The sequence below is a fragment of the Chiroxiphia lanceolata genome, chromosome 1 (genome assembly GCF_009829145.1).
Source record: "Chiroxiphia lanceolata isolate bChiLan1 chromosome 1, bChiLan1.pri, whole genome shotgun sequence".
NCBI lineage: Eukaryota > Metazoa > Chordata > Aves > Passeriformes > Pipridae > Chiroxiphia > Chiroxiphia lanceolata.
In genome coordinates this window covers 67,450,118-67,467,087 of record NC_045637.1, presented here as the reverse complement: position 1 = coordinate 67,467,087, position 16,970 = coordinate 67,450,118, and the positions used below count along the sequence as shown (strand labels likewise).

Sequence of the window (16,970 nt, the reverse complement as noted above, 5' to 3'; positions counted from 1 at the left end):
TGAGAGTTCCAACCTCTGGATAACAGAGGCAGCTCCAACAGGACTGACTGGACATATTTTAAAGGAAACTGGTGATTATTCATTTTGTGCAGGGCCTGAGCTGAGTGTGCAGCTGATTGGCATGCTGGCCAAACAGACAGAGGCTGTCAGTGCAGTAGCTGGGGGAACACCTCACCTGTGAATCCCTGCAGCGATGAGACATCCCTTCAGTCCTAAGCCACACACTCACTCTGTGAGCTTGCCAATGCCTCCAAGCAGAATTTAGCATCTCATGAGCTCAAAGGTCAGGAATGCAACCACCACCAGTAGACACATCAAGCACAACATATATTTTATTGGTTTCATTTCCAAGATAGTTAAAAACTAGATTGAAGACAAGTTGCATAGCATAATCTCTACAATTTATGAGGAATAATCACATTTTTTATGCAGTCCTTTATTTTGATTTGGGTATAATTTTGAGGGAAGGATAACCTAAAATACTTTGAAGGAAGCCATTGAAAGTATATAAATCATAAACTGTATCTGAAATATCTTAGTCATATCAGAGAACACAGAGCTCAGAAGCTTCTCCTAAAAATACTGATTTCTGTTTTGTGATTTCAGCCTCCTGGCTATTATTAGAGCTTGTAATAATCACCATTTTTGCCTTGAGATTTGAGAAGGAGCTAAGTCCCACAGAGAATAAAATGTGTTTGAATAATTCATTGCAAGGAAATATGGATTTGGTTTTCAAATATATAGAGGATTTTGTACATACAGCACTCTGGAAATACTGTATTAAGTACATTTATTATCCATAGAAGGCAAACATATATCTGCAATTAGTCCAAAGACTTAATTTTGCAGTAATTGGAGTATTTAGATGAAAGAGCCTGCATTCATATGAAATGATCTTTTTTTCTATATACTTGGAAGGTTAAGAAATAAATCCATATAGAACATACAATCTTTCTATACAGTTTCAAAGTGTTTATGCCCTTTTTGTACCTGCACTACCTGGGGTTGCAGTATGTTAAATTTCTTCTTTCTTTGAAATTTATTTCACATGATGGGAGGGATGTTCTTTCTACAAACTTACAGTGCATGTCATTTAGAATTTACTCTTCCTATTTCAAGATTTTCCACTGAGTTTTGGCACCGAGAAGAATTTGTCTTCATTGATGGAAAGACATATCAATACTGGTAGGAACACTCCACTTACTAGAAGGGAAATATTATCCTTTGCTGAGATGAAAGATTCCTTATGTATCTTCCATCAATCTGAAGCATTGTGACATTTCCTATCACTGTATCACAAGAATGTTCCTTCTGGGAAATGCACAGTCTATACTAATGAGTATGTTCATACACCAGAGCAAATCTTTCTTTTCCTCCTATAAAATGGCAAAATTATTCTTAATCTAATATTACTAAGCTACAGCAGAGAGAACGTGTAATTGCCTGTAAATAATAGGTCAAAATGACCAAGCATGACATTTTTAAAGTTCAAATCCTCTCATCCATAGTTATCATACATTGCATTACAGCTATTCACAAACAGTATTTGTCAAGCCACTGTGTGCCAAAGTGACTTATTTTGTAGTAAATCAAATAACAAGTGAAACAGAGCTTGTTGAGGTTTGCTTTCAATTTCCTCTTCTAACTTCTGTGTCATTTTAAATAAATGGCATAGTGGTGAGGTGAAGAGGACAGAGTAAAGCACCAGAGATCACCTGAAGTTCAGCATACAACAGGTCTCTTCATATTAAATCTGTCAATGCTGAACTGACTTTCTATCCAAAAAGGCAATATTCTGCATAACAAAAAGGCAAAGAAACAGTGAAACAGTTAAGACATTTAGATACCAGGAAACTGCTTTTCAACATTCCAAAAAGCCTGCTCATTACAACCTCAAACAACTGACTATTAGACAGATAAAACTCCTGCTTTTCAAAGCAGACCTTGGGCTCTGAAGTAGAAGGTACAACTCTGAAAATTGATCCTCAGTTTACATACATATGAAAAACCTCTCTCTTTCCATGTACTTTATGGCAGATGGTAAGAAACTGATAATGTCTCTTCTCATTTCCATTACAAAGCTCTACTGAGAGACTGCTCTAGCTCAAGTGAGTAAAACCAGTTCTTCAAAAGAACAAAAGAAAGAAAAAACCATTATATTAAAAAAAAAAAAAAGAGAGAAAGAAGAAGGATCATTTTTGAATTCTGATTTGTGCTTCCCTTTTCCCATTGTATGCTACTCTGTGGTAGCTGTCACTCCCCTTTCAGAATGACTGTTTGACCAACTCTTTCACAAAGCCACCTGCCTCCCTCCAGGGATATGCTCAAACAACTCAAGGACTGTTTCAGCCAGAAGCAGTTTCACATAGCTGGAGCCAAAACTGCCCCAAGGAAGTTCTAAATCTTGGATGAGAGTTCTGAAGGTGCTTTTAATGGGGTCAAAATTTCACTTCCCAAATGGCAAGAGCGCAGCCAATTTAGGAGAATTTCTTCTTCCAGAAGGACTTCCTGGAAGCATAAAATCATCCCATGGCTGGCTGGACTCATGCTGAGGGTCATAAAACAGCTGGCCTCAATGTATTCAGGCTCTGTGCCTTCCTTTATTTATTTTTTTAATTTTCACAATAATCAATATTCCAGACTAAGTCTTAGATTTCAGACATTTGCTCTCAGAAATCAGAAAGCATGAGTCTTATTTAGGAGCTTTCAAGAGCCTTCTAAGGAGAGCACTATCAAATGAACCAAGAGTAAGAAAAAAGAATACTTTGAGCTATTCATGATGGAGAAGCATCCAAACTTTTAAGAGTTCCCTTAAGTGGCCAGTAGAGACTGCTCAGGATAAACAAAGTTGGTATAGAAAATTACTGTTTCGGTTTAAAAATCTCTAATTAGAAATAATGTGTCAACATCCACAACTGTGTAAGACAACAAGAGTGGGGGAATCGTAGAATCACAGAATCATGGAATGGTTTGGGTTGGAAGGGAACTTAACAGGGGTAAGGACACAAAAAAACCCCAGGGAAGTCACCACATTAAAAAAATCAGAAGGAAAAGGAACAAATGGAAATGAGAAAATAAGTTGAAAACAAACATATGGAATTCCTGCACCAGGAATGTGTTTTGCAAAAGGCATCCTGAATATTCATTGATCTTTGAGCCTTGTTGACATCCTCACACATCACTTCTGAAGGGGGAGACATAGATTTCCCAATAATTCCCTCTTTTCCGGTGCTTTCATACTGTCTACACATCACCTTCAGTTTCATTTTTGAAAAGGTGAATGCACTGCTACTCTCACACCGCTCTCCCACTGTTCCTTCCCACCCACATTGTTTCTAAAATATGTCTTGCATCCTCTCTCCTCATTGTGGTTTTAACAAAGCAGCATAAGGAAGTAGTGTATTGTTGTATTTACTTTCCTTCACTGAGATGTGGCTTTCTGACAATGAAGTTGGGCTTGTTTTGGGAGTCATCCACCAGTAAAACTTGATCAAACCTGTTGCATCCTGAAGCAATTGTGCAAAACAGAGGCTGCTGTAACCTAATCACAGGCAAAAACATGTAGGTGAGCTGTAATTATCAAAAGTTTTGCCATCTGATAACATTTACAGCAAACAGAAATTAAAAGACAAACCAGAAGCAAATGAGTGGAAGCTTTTTCTTTTTTTTTTTTTTTTTTTAGAGTAACTGACTACTGACTTTTCCCTGAAGTTGCATAAACATTTTGTCTCCACCAGAGAATCTATCCTGAACATTTTTCTTCACTGGATGTTGGAGGCTGAATTTCTGTATTCTCCTTCAGCACTGGCAGTACTTGAGACCCAACTGATAAAATGTCTGAAAAGGATGAGTGCAAGGGCTGGTTCATCAGGTATATGCCGAAGTTTGTCTGAAAAAAGCAAAATATTTATTAAGATGCAACACATGTTAGAGTAATCAGATCAATAGATGATCTCACAATCCAGATATGCTTAGAAGAACAATATTGCTTTAAGAATAAGGAGGTATGTACGATGTCCATGTAATTAAGAACATTCTTAACTCATTAACTATAATAGACTGATAAACAAAAGCTAAGCCCATGCTACTCAAGAAGAATACCTTAAGTAAGTGGATAAAGAATGTAGTATTTCATCATGAGCTCCATAGTATCATGTATGTAATTTACACTCACTCACAATCTTGTTACTTAATGACTGTTCTGGCTTCTTGACAAATACACTTAATGCATTATCACAAGCAGCGCGAGAACGCACGTGTGTTCCAACAGCAAGGAAGTCTTGCATCTTCTACCACGAATTATTCGCTTTGTTGACAGAACTTTATTCTGTCTAGTCTGTGTGAATTTCCCTTTATTTGTTTTTATGAATATTTTAGTATGTTTTACAGAAAATATTCAGAAAGTTTGTTTTATTAGGTCTCTTCTTACCTGTCGTTACCCACTATCTGTGAATACATCCTACATAAATATTAGAAATACTTAGAATGTGTCTTTGAGATACTGAGTAATAAAGAAAAGAAAAACGGAAAAAAGAAAAAACTTCACCCACTGACCATGCAACCCTCAGAGGCACCAAAAACCTGATCTGAGTGTCTGCACTCTGATGTGTGCTCTTGATCTGAAGCAGCTGAATGTTACAGTTGTAGTTGTGTACAGCTAGGTGTGATCTGAAAATGTGACAGGAGGCTGGTGTGGTTTTGTGGTTTTGTTTTCCAACAGTGGAGAATTTAGAAGTATGCAAGAAAAAGACTTGTCATCCAATGATAATATTTTTCAAAGGATTAGATAACAGTTAAGAAAAAAAAAGTATAGTAGGAAACAAAGAAATGCTGAAGGCCATGTTAAATAGATAACTGATTTTTAGACTTCAGAATGTCTTTGATTCTCAAACTGAGGACCTTGGAAACCCAATACTAATTTTCTTGTCCCTTTTTATGGGTTTCAATAAAAAGTATTTTGTTTTGCTAGACTACAGCCAAAATGTACAAGTGTAAAATAAATAAATAAATAAGCAAATGAAATTATGTAAAAACCAAACTCTATTATCCTTCTCTATTTCCTGATTACATTTACTACCACTGTTCAGATCGATGATGTTGAAATTGAGGCAATTACATTTAGAACAGGTTTAGAAAAAAATACTAGGTAAAAGGAATTGAAACAAATTTTAAAAATAGGTGAATTCTATGGAACATATTTGAAAAACTAAATACAAAGGCAGTATGTATTTTCCTGTTCTTCCACTGTATAATTAAATAAAGATACAGCTATGAGGTAATACAGAACAGATTTTAGTCTTTCAAGAATTAGCAAGAGGTAAGACTGAGACTTATGCCCAAGTAGAGAAAGATCTATCAAAAAATGCCCTCAGACTCTGAATTTGGGTCTTTCTGTTTCATTTGTAATCCTAAACATCAAAAAGAAAAACAGGCCCCAAGCTGAGGGTTTTTCAGTTACTTCTACTACTCCTTCATCTCACTGGCATGTCTCATATATAGGGTATGAGTGGACCTATCAGACCTACTCTATTACCGACACTTTTTGGATTCCAGTGATCATAATAGTGTCAACATTTGTTGGACACAGGGTATATCCTTATGGTCAGTTTTCTAGTATTTAATGCTGAGGAACAACTGCAGCACAGTAAGATCCCAATCATCCAGCACAGTGACTTTTGGATTAACCATGAAGCTGAAATGGTAAGTTAGTAATAGTTTCATTTAAAATATTGAAGTATATAGTGTTATTTTTCCATTCTTGCTTTTCTCTTATTTGTTAACAAGCTGTGGGTTCTCTATTGGCATAAATGATGTGTTTCTCAGATTGGATTCACTTCTTGTACCCTAGTGCAAAAATGTCAGTTGCTATAATTCCATTGTTTTAAAAAATCAGGCAATCATAAAACAAATATAGTAAAATTACTATTAGTTCATGCTACACTGCATTTCACAGAGGAAGGAATTTTATAACTCACACATGGAAATCAACTTATTTGATACATGAGAAGTTTTTATTTATATTTACTGTATCATCATATCGATTTAACTTAAATTGAGAATAAAATAAATCTGGGCAGTTGTTCACTGTGGAGAACTTAATTTACCAAATTTTCTATTATTGTGAAAAATTATTTATTATTATTATTGTGAATAATAATTTTTTAAATGCACAGAATTATTGAAGAAAAGGCATGTGTGGAACTGCTGAACTCTTTTTTTTTTTTTTGGCGAACGTTCTCAAGACCAAAATTTAGCTTGTGATTACCAGAAGAGGATTTAACATCTTTTAAGTAAATTTCCCTGTTTTTTCAATAATTACAAATAATGACTCAGCAGGTACTGATAACAGCAATAACACACACAACCCCCCCCATCAAACAACCACAAAAGCTGTGCATCTGCCACTTGAGCTCTATTTCAACAGAAAGATAAAATGCAGAAATCGGCCCTTCTCACATTTCACTGATGAAAAATGAAGCTTTCAGACTCAGAGATTACAGCCTGCAGAGTTATTACAATGAAACTGCATAATCTCTCCCTGCTGCTCCTACCTTTTCCTGGCTTCAGGAGCATTTTACTCTGCATATAATCTCCCCAGAACACACCAAGAACTGGGCAGAGAGTGCTGGACTGTGAGCTCCGTGGCTTTATCTGCTCAGTATTCTGATGGCAGTAGATACTCTTTCCATCACTGTTAAACTTCAAAGGGACAAAAAATGTAAAGTGTCTTGATTAGGAAAAAGCACAGCATTTCACTGCTGGGAGGAACAGAGAAAACATACTTATTCTTGCCAACAGTGAATCATATGATAGTCATCACACTCACTTAAAGGAGGAGCTATGAAGTGCTGTCATTCTTGCATGTTGTTTCATGTTCATTTACTGGATCAACAGATATTCATTGACAGAGAAATACTCTGACTGCACTATCTCCTTTTGTAAGATAGAAACCTGAGGTGCTATATCTGACAAAGGCTGAGGTGAGATGTCTTTAAGCTACATCTCCTGAACAATCAGTTAACACAGACCACAACTTGGTACAGATATACCCTGACAGAATGTGTAACAAGCACATAAATCATACTGCATGCTAATACTTAGCTTTGGATGGATAAGTTCTGGATTTTGCTCCCAGATGAAGCTCTCAGCTGCCATCTCCCAGTAGATAAATTTACCTGTTCAGGTTTGCTCACTTATTCATACAATAACGTAACCTCTCTCTCATGTAAAGGTTTGGGAGATGTAGTTATTAGAAGTGATTTTTTTTAATGTAAAGATGTTTTATTAGCTTTAGATTGACTTATTAGTGAAGCCTTACAAAATAGGAGAGCGGAAGTATTCACTTTCAACATGTTGACTTTTTATATTGGTAAAAAGGAAAATTTTTAAGTTGGTGTCCAAAAACCCCATATTGTTAAGTTGAAAATATTTCTTAAGAACTTATTTTCCTTTGCTCTACCTTAAATAAATGCACCTTCCAGTTCAGCCACCAATAAGAAAATAGAGCTATATTATTTCAGAGGTCTATTAATTACAACAATCACTGTTTTCAAATGTTCCAGATATTTGAAGGAAAAGCATTGCATAGTTAAAGCCCTGCATTACTATGAAAATAATGATAATGATGCATAAGATATGAGAACTCATTTGCTATCCTTGCTAACATCTCAGTAAGCAATCCAAAGGCGTGGCATCAAATTCTGCAGGATAAGAAACTCTCCCAAGGCACAATGAGATACATAAAGGAGTATCAACAGCCCACTGGGAAAAAAAGAACCACAAGCCTTTTAGTGCATGAAGGCATGTGCAAACATAATGCAAACAATTTCCCTTGATGTACTGCTATCCATGCATTTAGACTGGGGCAGATTGCTAATGCAATTCCCTTTGCTACCTTGACTCCAACCCCACCTTATAGCACTGCTGATAATCCACCCACAGGGCTTCTGCTATTGTTAGTGCTGAACTGCATCTGCAAATTCTCGAAGACAGGCAAGAATTCAATGTTCTCCATTTTCCATCCATCTGTGTTTTGCATCAGGTGGTGAGGCATGTGAAACAGTATGTGGCTATTTTTATGCCATTTGCTTAATGTAGTTATCTAGTCTTTCGTAGTCTCCTGCAGTAACAGAGAGCACTCTGTCACACAAGGAGAGCTTATTTTCCTTTTAATCAAAAATTACAGAAGGAATCCTTAATGAGTGTTTCTTCAGAAAGCAGAGCTCAAGTTCACTTTGTAGAGGTGTTTGCAACTTATTTCAAACAATGACATGAAAGGTTTCATAAAAAGCAACTGGCTAGGCTTCAGCACCATGATTTACATATACCAGGAAACATGCAAATTGCCTCTGTGGCTAGTTACAGTAGCTGGTTCTGACTTTCCGCTGCAATCCATCTATGCAAAGTTTCAATCTTTCAGCTTGGAGCAACAGGATCTCACAGTCTCAGAGGGATGGAGAAAAACAGGATTTCAGAAATAAATATTGAACTACCTCTTACTAGCCTTACATTATTTATCTCATTATTGAAGTTCATTGGCGGTGCTGCTATGTCGGCTGCAAGTTTGATAAATTTCAATGTATTTGTACAGGTTGGTGTTCTTGGAAAAAAAACAAAACAAAATGGTAAATATTGACAGCTGGCTCACTCTTGTATGTGCAGAATCTTTAATGTTTTGACAACCTTTCAAAAAGCTGGGAAGTTAGCTTAAATGTTATTTTGCTGCAATAGTTTTTTTTGTAGTTTGAATCAGATTATTGACAGATGGAAGCAAACACTGCTAAATTCCTGCACTGAATCTGCATCTTATAAAAAAAGAAAATGAAGTCTATTAGATGCCTCCTTAGCAGAAAAGCACATCCTAGATACATGAGTCACCAAAGCATTAGCTCTGCAATTTAACGCAGTCACATGGACTCAGTGTTCTTTCCCTCTCCCCACTGTGAAAGTTTTGGATCAATGTTCTGCGCTAGGCCTGCTGAGCACGCTGAAAATGTCATAGTCTTCTGGTGCTGCTCACTGATAACCAGCTGGTGATCGTCACCCCACAGATGGCTTGCAGCAGGGATGGGCTCTGAGGTCTTCTCAGACCAGTTCAGGCAAAACTAGCAGTTCAAACTATCTCTTTTAGCTGTCTGCTAACACAGTGAACTCAGCCTTATGCAGAGCAGGGCACGCTCACAGGATCCCATCTACCAGCAGCACTGAAGGCTGGGAAAAATTAAAAAAAGCTGAAGGCCTGTTTCTTTGCAGCGTGAATATTGCCGTGCTGCTGAGGGAAGCAGAGCTCTCCCCTGCGGTGATCAGCAGCGCTGTGCTCTGCCTCGCCTCACCAGGCGGCTTTTATCCAGCGCCAGCTTGTTCTCAAGAGGCTGGATTGCTCTTTTTGCCTTGTCCTGTTTGAACGAGTTACTTGGTTCTAGGAGTGCTTGTATCAAGAAAATCTTTGCATTGCTGAGTTAATCAGAATGAAAGAGGAGCTCATATTTGCTGAGGGAAACCTGCAGAAGGTGCTTTGCCTGTCCTGAGAATCTGTATCCCAGGTAAGGTTTTGTAGCCATTCTCTCCCTGAGTACAGAGTGCTTTCCCTCTACAGAGGATTTAAGTCACGATCCATGCGGGCAGAAAAAGTCCTCTGCATACCACACCCCACGTGGCAGCTGAGCAGTGTCCCTGCCCAGAGTGTCCAAATGTGCTCTGAAGTGTCACAGATGTTCCAGCTGTGGCTTAGCATTACCCAGAGAGGGATGTCGTCCTCAGACTACCCACCATGGCACATGTATGGTGGTGATCTGGATACCAGAGCCTGCTGTGCAACTCTAGGTCACCTCAGGTCAGTGGGAAGCTGTGCCTAGACAGCCAGCCCTTCCTGCGTGCCTCTCCCCAGCTCACTGCACCAGGCGCTGGCTCTGAGGCGGAGCCAGAGGAGCTATTCACCAAGGATAACATTCAAGGAAAATGTAGCTCTTTGTTTGCTTAATGAGTCACTGAGACGAATCAATTTATTTTTTTTTTCCAAACATATAATGCACTATTTGTAAGTTGTTTGTGCATTGTTTGGGTGAATGATTTTCAACCTATTTGTTATTGCTTTGCTCCAGTGCTGTGCCCAGTCTCTGGTGTTTGGTGGGTACTGGTGAGGCTCCCGAGCCCTGACTGGCTGAGGAACTTTTACAACACAAGCTTAAAGAATAGGAAGCAATGAATTTTGAATAAAAATTTTCAGCTAAATAAATACTTCTGAGGAGATTTGTGAAGCTTTTGGGATGTTGAACTGTCTAGCCATCATCTGAGCACACTCAGTTCCAAGAAGCAACACAACCTTAGGAAGCAGAAGGACTCCAAATGAACTTCTGTATTTCACACTAACTCTCCAGTCACTTTCTTAAGTAATTATTCTCCACTTTGACTACTTTCATATCTGCTCTGTTTTTCCTGTTAACTTGTTTCTCATGGTAAGAATAAAATTTAACCTTACAAGCCAACTGTATAATTTCAAACACTTTCAGATTTTTCTGCATATTTCTTTTCTTAGAAGATATCAGTGAATCAGCTTGTGTTTTTAAGACCAAAATAAACACGTTGTAAGGAGGTACATACTGAATAAAACAAGCACAGTTAAAAATAATGGATATTAATAGTCCCTTTCTGAATAAAAATGTGTGAGTATTTTATGGAAATAAACCAAGTCATATTTGGGTTGTAAGTGCATCCTCTTTTTACAGAAAAAACAAACGGTAACCATTAGCACAACAACTTAACTGTGAATATTCTCTCAGCAGATATTTCATTACGCATGCCATAAAGTCACTACATCTTTCATTACAGCCATTTTGAAGTACTGTACTGACCTTTCTGCCTCTGGCAGCAGACAGAGACTGCAGAATTTCTTTGTTTCGTTCCCCAGACTGTTGATCAATGCAGATTATTTGACATCTGCTACATGGACCCACAACCTGAAATTTTAGTTAAAGAAAGTTCATGGCTGTATATCAAAGCAGTACAACATTGAGCAGTACAAGCTTCTGACCATCACAATATCTTAAATGCATACCTTTTGCATACCTGTCCTGTGGGCTTTTTATGCTTTCATTATGTAAAAGGTCAGGCCTGTTCACGTAAGGTAGTAGGCACATTTTCAAAGGGTCTACTTGCAAAAATCTCACTAAATTTTTAATTGACTTTTTTCTTTTTTTAAGGAAAACTTTCCCAGAGACAGAATCTGAGAAATACTAGATATTTACATATTTGTATTTCCTGATGGCTTCACTTCATCTCCAGGGCTGCTCATCCAAAGGAGAACTGAATATAAAATTAAGCTAGTGCCTCAGGATTTTCTTGGGACTGTTTTAGTGCAGCTGAGACGCACAATATCCTTCTTATATGCATGGTGCTTGTAGATAATCAGAATGTAAAATGTGAATTTTCATCAGTTTACATAAACAGAAGCAATAATGGATTGATCCTCTATCACGTATTACATATGGTGTTAGCATCCATACGTAATCATTCTTAAAGTTAATTGTTGTTTGAACTAAGATATGCTTTTAGGGTTAAAAAAAAAAGCAAACCTGCAACAAATTTCCTAATAAGGCATTAAAATGAAGAAGGACAACATATTGCACTTTCACTTAACATTGCACTCCTAACTTTAGCAAAGCTGTACATTATAGAAACTCTTACAGTATTCTAGTATACAGATTCTATTTTTGTAAAATGTGTCATAAATTTCAAATAGGGTAAATAAGATACTTCAGTTTTTTGAGATGCATCTAGAACTGCTTGTACGACTCTTCAGTGTAATCATCAAAACCATACATCAGGGTTTTTTCAGAAAATTATTTTCCCCAGCTTTATTTTTTTTATTAAAAGAGCAACAAGGCAGAGAAGGAAATATATTTCCCTGCTTTGCTTTGTTCAACAGCTTCTTTACCATTTTCCTCACATCAAGGAGCATTAGCATAATTTCTACTGCTACTACATCAGTATCTAAACAAGGACCTAGCAGAGACAGGAAAAGACAATACAAGTTCCATAAGCCTTTCTATTTTTGGCTTGTGTTCCTGAAGTGTATCAATACCAGAAACAGGAATGCCTTTTTATTCTGTAGTTTTACCGTAACTTCTCAACAGGATCCTCAGCTGAGCTCCCTAGTGTAACTCTAGCCTCCAACAAGCTATACACCAAGGATTTTGTCCTTTTTGTTTCTCATCTCCTACTTACAGGAATTTTCCCTCAATTTTCTGTAACTCATCTTACAGCTTACTGATCAAAGTACATATAAAAAGAGAGCGGATCAGCCATGCTTTCCACTCCTGCTCAAAAAATTTCTTACAGTATGCTGATCAGAAATAAATAGGAGTGATGTCTATCACAGCTTCTAGATTTGACCTTGGCACTTCTGTAATTCACACTTTAATTATCATCTCTAAGAAAACAATGAATAAGCCACTTCTTTCATTTTGGGCAATGACTCTTCAAATACACATTTCACATCTCAGGGCCGGACAAATTCAACAGAATATGTAATACATGTGTACATCATTCCCTTAAGTTTCATGTGTAGCTTCTACAGATTTTTTGTTAAGAGGTTTTCTGAAGAGAATGCATTTGCAAACAAGTCTGACTCTTCAGCATTTTCCTCACGGTACAAAGCACATCGTGTTGTTAGATATAATATAAAGTACAACATGCCAAAAAACCCTGCCAGGCTAGAATTCGAAACATTCTTTTAACAGGGATTAAGGCAAGATGTATATAACAGAGGGCAATAGACTATGAGCATTCACTTGAATTCATGTCCAGTCTTTTGGCAATAAGGTGCTTTATGTGTTTGAGGTTGCATTTAGACTACTGTGCTTAGCAGTAACCAGTATTCTCTCATGACATGCTGGCTAACTATTTGCTGCAAACCCTACCTCAAAATAGTGATTATTATTCAGTTTAGATGGACAGAGGTGGGAAATGTTATGAATTACGAAATTTAAAAAAAAAAGATGTGGAGAAATACGTCAAAATCTCTCAATTGTATTGAATTATGTTTGTCACAGGTCACATCACATTAGTTGTTTTTTTTTTTCACACACTTCGTAAATTTCATCTGCACAATACATGCTGCCCATGTTTCAGCCAAAGCCTTGCAAAAATTAGTCTGTCTCCAGGGGTCAAAATACTTTGTGATAGACTGGGACAAGGACAAGAGAGAAAAGTTCACACCTGGAATTGCAGGGTACCTATTGAAATTTCAGCCCACTCTTCTTCCTCAAAGGACTCTGGTGCACTGACGACAATGTTGGCACGGAAACGTTGGATTAATTCCTCTATTTCTAATGGCTTTTCCAATCTGTCTCATAGAGTTGACATAGAAAAAGAAAAAATAAGATTTGTTAACTATTTCTGTATAGATGTTTGTGTTGTAAGAATGTAGTGCCTCATATGATTAAGTAAACACTTCTCCAGAATAATCTGGCCTGTTTTATTACAAAGGCTATGGAAATGGCACAAGGTGTTTAACTATAACTTTTAATCTTTGATTTATGATATGTAACCCTCTAGGTGGCTTTTTCAGAGGTGTAACCTGGAACTGCAGGCATGAAAGCATATAGACAAGTGACTGTGAACAATGCTTATGAGAAAATTCCTTATTAATTATCATGTGTAAGACTAATGGTAACAACCCAAAAGATCTTTTGAGTTAGCAACCATTTGACTTGTTAATGTTTCCTAGAAATAGAAGCTTTTAGAATAGAAGGCAATTAGAAATTTATTCTGCGCATGCTGCAATGGCAAAAGGGACAAAACCAGCAATTGCTGAAGGTAAAAATGGCCCAGTAAAGTCATTTTTTGAGAGAATATATCCCACATATTATTATTATTATTATTATTTGCCTTTCGGATGCAGCATATTGCACCAAAGGATAGATGTTTTTTTAAAAAAAATTAATCTCTGTGTGGTGATATTTCTACCTCTTTACAAGCATCTGACCTGCCAGAGTGTTGATTTGTGTCAGTGTGGAGAACATATATGAGACAGACAGAGCAGAGGACTGCATACAAATAGCAGAAATCTGGCTGCATCTTTGAATTGTCATTCATTTTTCTTCTACAGGAGAATTTGACCAGTTTCAGGGAAAACAGACAGCCCTAAAATTTGCAAGACAGTTCTCTCAATGCCATTGTTAGTGGAGTAGAACATTTCTTTTTGCATTATGTATTAAGGACATGAACAATTTTTGATACCCCATCAGCTGTAGTTTGACAACTTTTGGATATGACACCCTAAAGCAGAGGCAGAAACCTGGATAAGTAATGAAGAGAGAAGTTTCTGTCCCCCCCCCCAAAAAAAAAAAAAAAGAAATAGTAAGGACATACACTAAAATGAGGAGTAACATGCAAAATCAAAATAAGAGGGAAAATAAAAGTCTTGGCAGAAATGGTATGTAAGGTGAAAAAAGAGCTAGGTTTTATTTCAAATAGTCTGCATGATCTTTAGGAGACAAAAGTGCATAAGGATAAACTGCCTGTGCAGACTTAGTCAAACTATAGAAGCCCAGCCCCACCAAGCCTCTATTGTTCACAAGGGCTCTAGAAGTGTGGAAGGTAGGATGGAAAGCTGAAGGGCAACAGGTTTTCCCTTTGCCACAAGTAATCCAACGGCTGAGACACAATCCATAATAACTGCAGGAAGTGGAAGCCAACAGCAGGTGTAGATTATGCCAGTCATACAAACAATAGCGGTTACTACGCTCAGTTATGCTGCTGTGCTTCCTGGCTTTGCTGTGGGCTCTTGGAGCTTGGGTGCTATGTAGCCTCTAGTTTTGAATGTATTTTTAAAAATATAAGCGCCTGCCACTCCAGCCTGTACCAGTGTGGTCATCAAAAACCCCAGTAACCTCAGAGCTGGGCCTACAGTGTCCTAAGCCAGCCAACGAAAATTGCTTCTAACTTCTACTAATTTATCCCTTGCTGCTGAACTCAAAGACTGCAATGCCCCCACTCCTAGTCTCGCTGCCTTCAACCTTGCTCAGGTTCACTGCCAGAATAGCTCACCTCTCTTGTGCCTACCTCCACCTCTCAGAACTGCTTACAATTACTCAGCAATATATATCTGAGTAAATTCCCATTATTTCTCCTCCCTCAAAGTAGGCATTAGTTGGATGCAGTGACAGGCACCTTCATCCTTCAGATCTCAACAAGGATATGCTTTGAAAATCAGTGTAATTTGCCGAAGTCAGTCTAAGTACTTTGGACTTTTCATTGCAATGGGCTCTGCAATGAAGAATGCACCAGCTATATTTAATAGGTAAACTTTAAAATAAATATGTATATCTTCAGGGGCATATTTCTAACAAGAACATTTGAGCATTAGACCAGGCCATGGGGATTTTCATGGAGGTGATCAGTAAATGAAACACCACAGAGACTACCGTCTGCATGTACATGTAGCTCTCCAACAGTATGATACATTCTAATTTTTAATTGAATTGCTGTTTCTGTTTTAGGTCACCTCTCAAGAGCCAAGTGCAAACTGGAAGATTCATTTTTACTTATGGAAGATACAAAGAGAAATTATGAAAACTTATTTGGAAATTGAAATGGTTTTACAAAAATTAGCAACTTTCCAATGAACAAAAACAAACCCACATGCTGGGAAGCTAAATAATACTTTCCACAAAACCCCTAACTTTTAATGAAGACCCATATGTACAGATTCTTGAAAGTACATTGCCCAGTTCAGTATTTGGAAAGCTTATACACTATGATTTAATAGCAGTTGCAGAATGAGGATGCTGCATATCTGAATTCATTTCTCCAGCACCCTGAGAATGACAAAAGAGGCAGGAGATTTGCAACTTCTGCTGAAGAGCAGGAAGCAAGATGCATCTCAGTCACTACGGCAGCTCCAGTCACACCTGGAGTGTCCTTTGAAGAAAAGGAGATTACAAGCCTAGTGGTACTGGAAGATATTAGGTGTAAAATCAGTGGATCATCTGACATTGCGTGTTTTACCAAAGTTCCTTGTACTCCTTCGTCCTCACTTGCTGTTCCTTACTCTTTATCTTTGCACTCAAATCCCACATCTGGAAGGTTCCTCACTGAGTCTTACGATGGTAAAAGTCCAGTCTGAGTAAGGTATGACTGTAAGAAGTGTCCTCTCAAGTAGATGTAACCCAGCCAGTCAAGAGTTAAAAGAAGGCAGTAACTCTCACTGAACAAGGGTAGTCAAAATGCTGAGAGATGGACAGATTCAAACCTTTCCCACACATTTTTCCCCACAATATTCTAAATTTGCCCAACTATCTTCTCCCAAAGTAGGAAAACCCTCAGACCTCCAGTGGTCTGTATTGATCCTTCATTCAGTCAGTGGTTTTAAATCCTGAAGATATACACATATCCTCCTACAGATATTCCTCTTCTACTCATAGCAGAAACTTCAATGCAGGGTGTATGTTTGGTGGGTAACTAGGAGGAGGTAGGATGGCTCCAAGAAGACGTAGGGAAGTTTTGTGAGACAGGAAAAGAGGGCTCAGAGACAAATTCCGAAGCTGTGGGATGCACAGCTATGATAGAGGCCTTGAGGGAAGATTTTCTGTGGAATTTGAACCTGTCTTAGTTATATTCAAGAAACAACAATTTCCTATTGTCACTGTGTGAAAATTTGGTTGGTAATGGGTTTGCTATCTTTCAACTGTGGGCTGACAGTGTTTCATTTGCTGCTTCTGTCTCCCACTTTTGTGTAAGCAAAGCCAAATTCAATTAAGAAATTAAATTATTCCAGTCCTGAAAGTAGTTTTAAAGTATTTCTGTTGTGCATGTTTACTCTAAATCCTAATCATTCCCATAGGAAAGAAATAGTTCAGCCAGTAGTAAGATCTTGTATTTTTACCTGCCAGTTTTTTTATGCTGAGAAAACCTATTTATCCTTGTTCTTCTGACAAATAGAAACTGGCTGGTTCCAAATAATCTCTTGC

General features: G+C 37.7%; 1 protein-coding gene across 1 annotated transcript in view; it reads right to left on the bottom strand.

Moving 5' to 3' along the window:
• Positions 1–314: 314 nt before the first annotated feature.
• MOCOS (molybdenum cofactor sulfurase) overlaps positions 315–16,970 on the bottom strand; it is a 210,725-nt gene continuing 194,069 nt past the window's right edge. The window contains 3 exon segments of the mRNA XM_032682306.1: positions 315–3,889; positions 10,851–10,955; positions 13,216–13,342. Of these exon segments, the coding sequence (XP_032538197.1) occupies positions 3,743–3,889; positions 10,851–10,955; positions 13,216–13,342 (379 nt within the window). The 3' untranslated portion in view covers positions 315–3,742.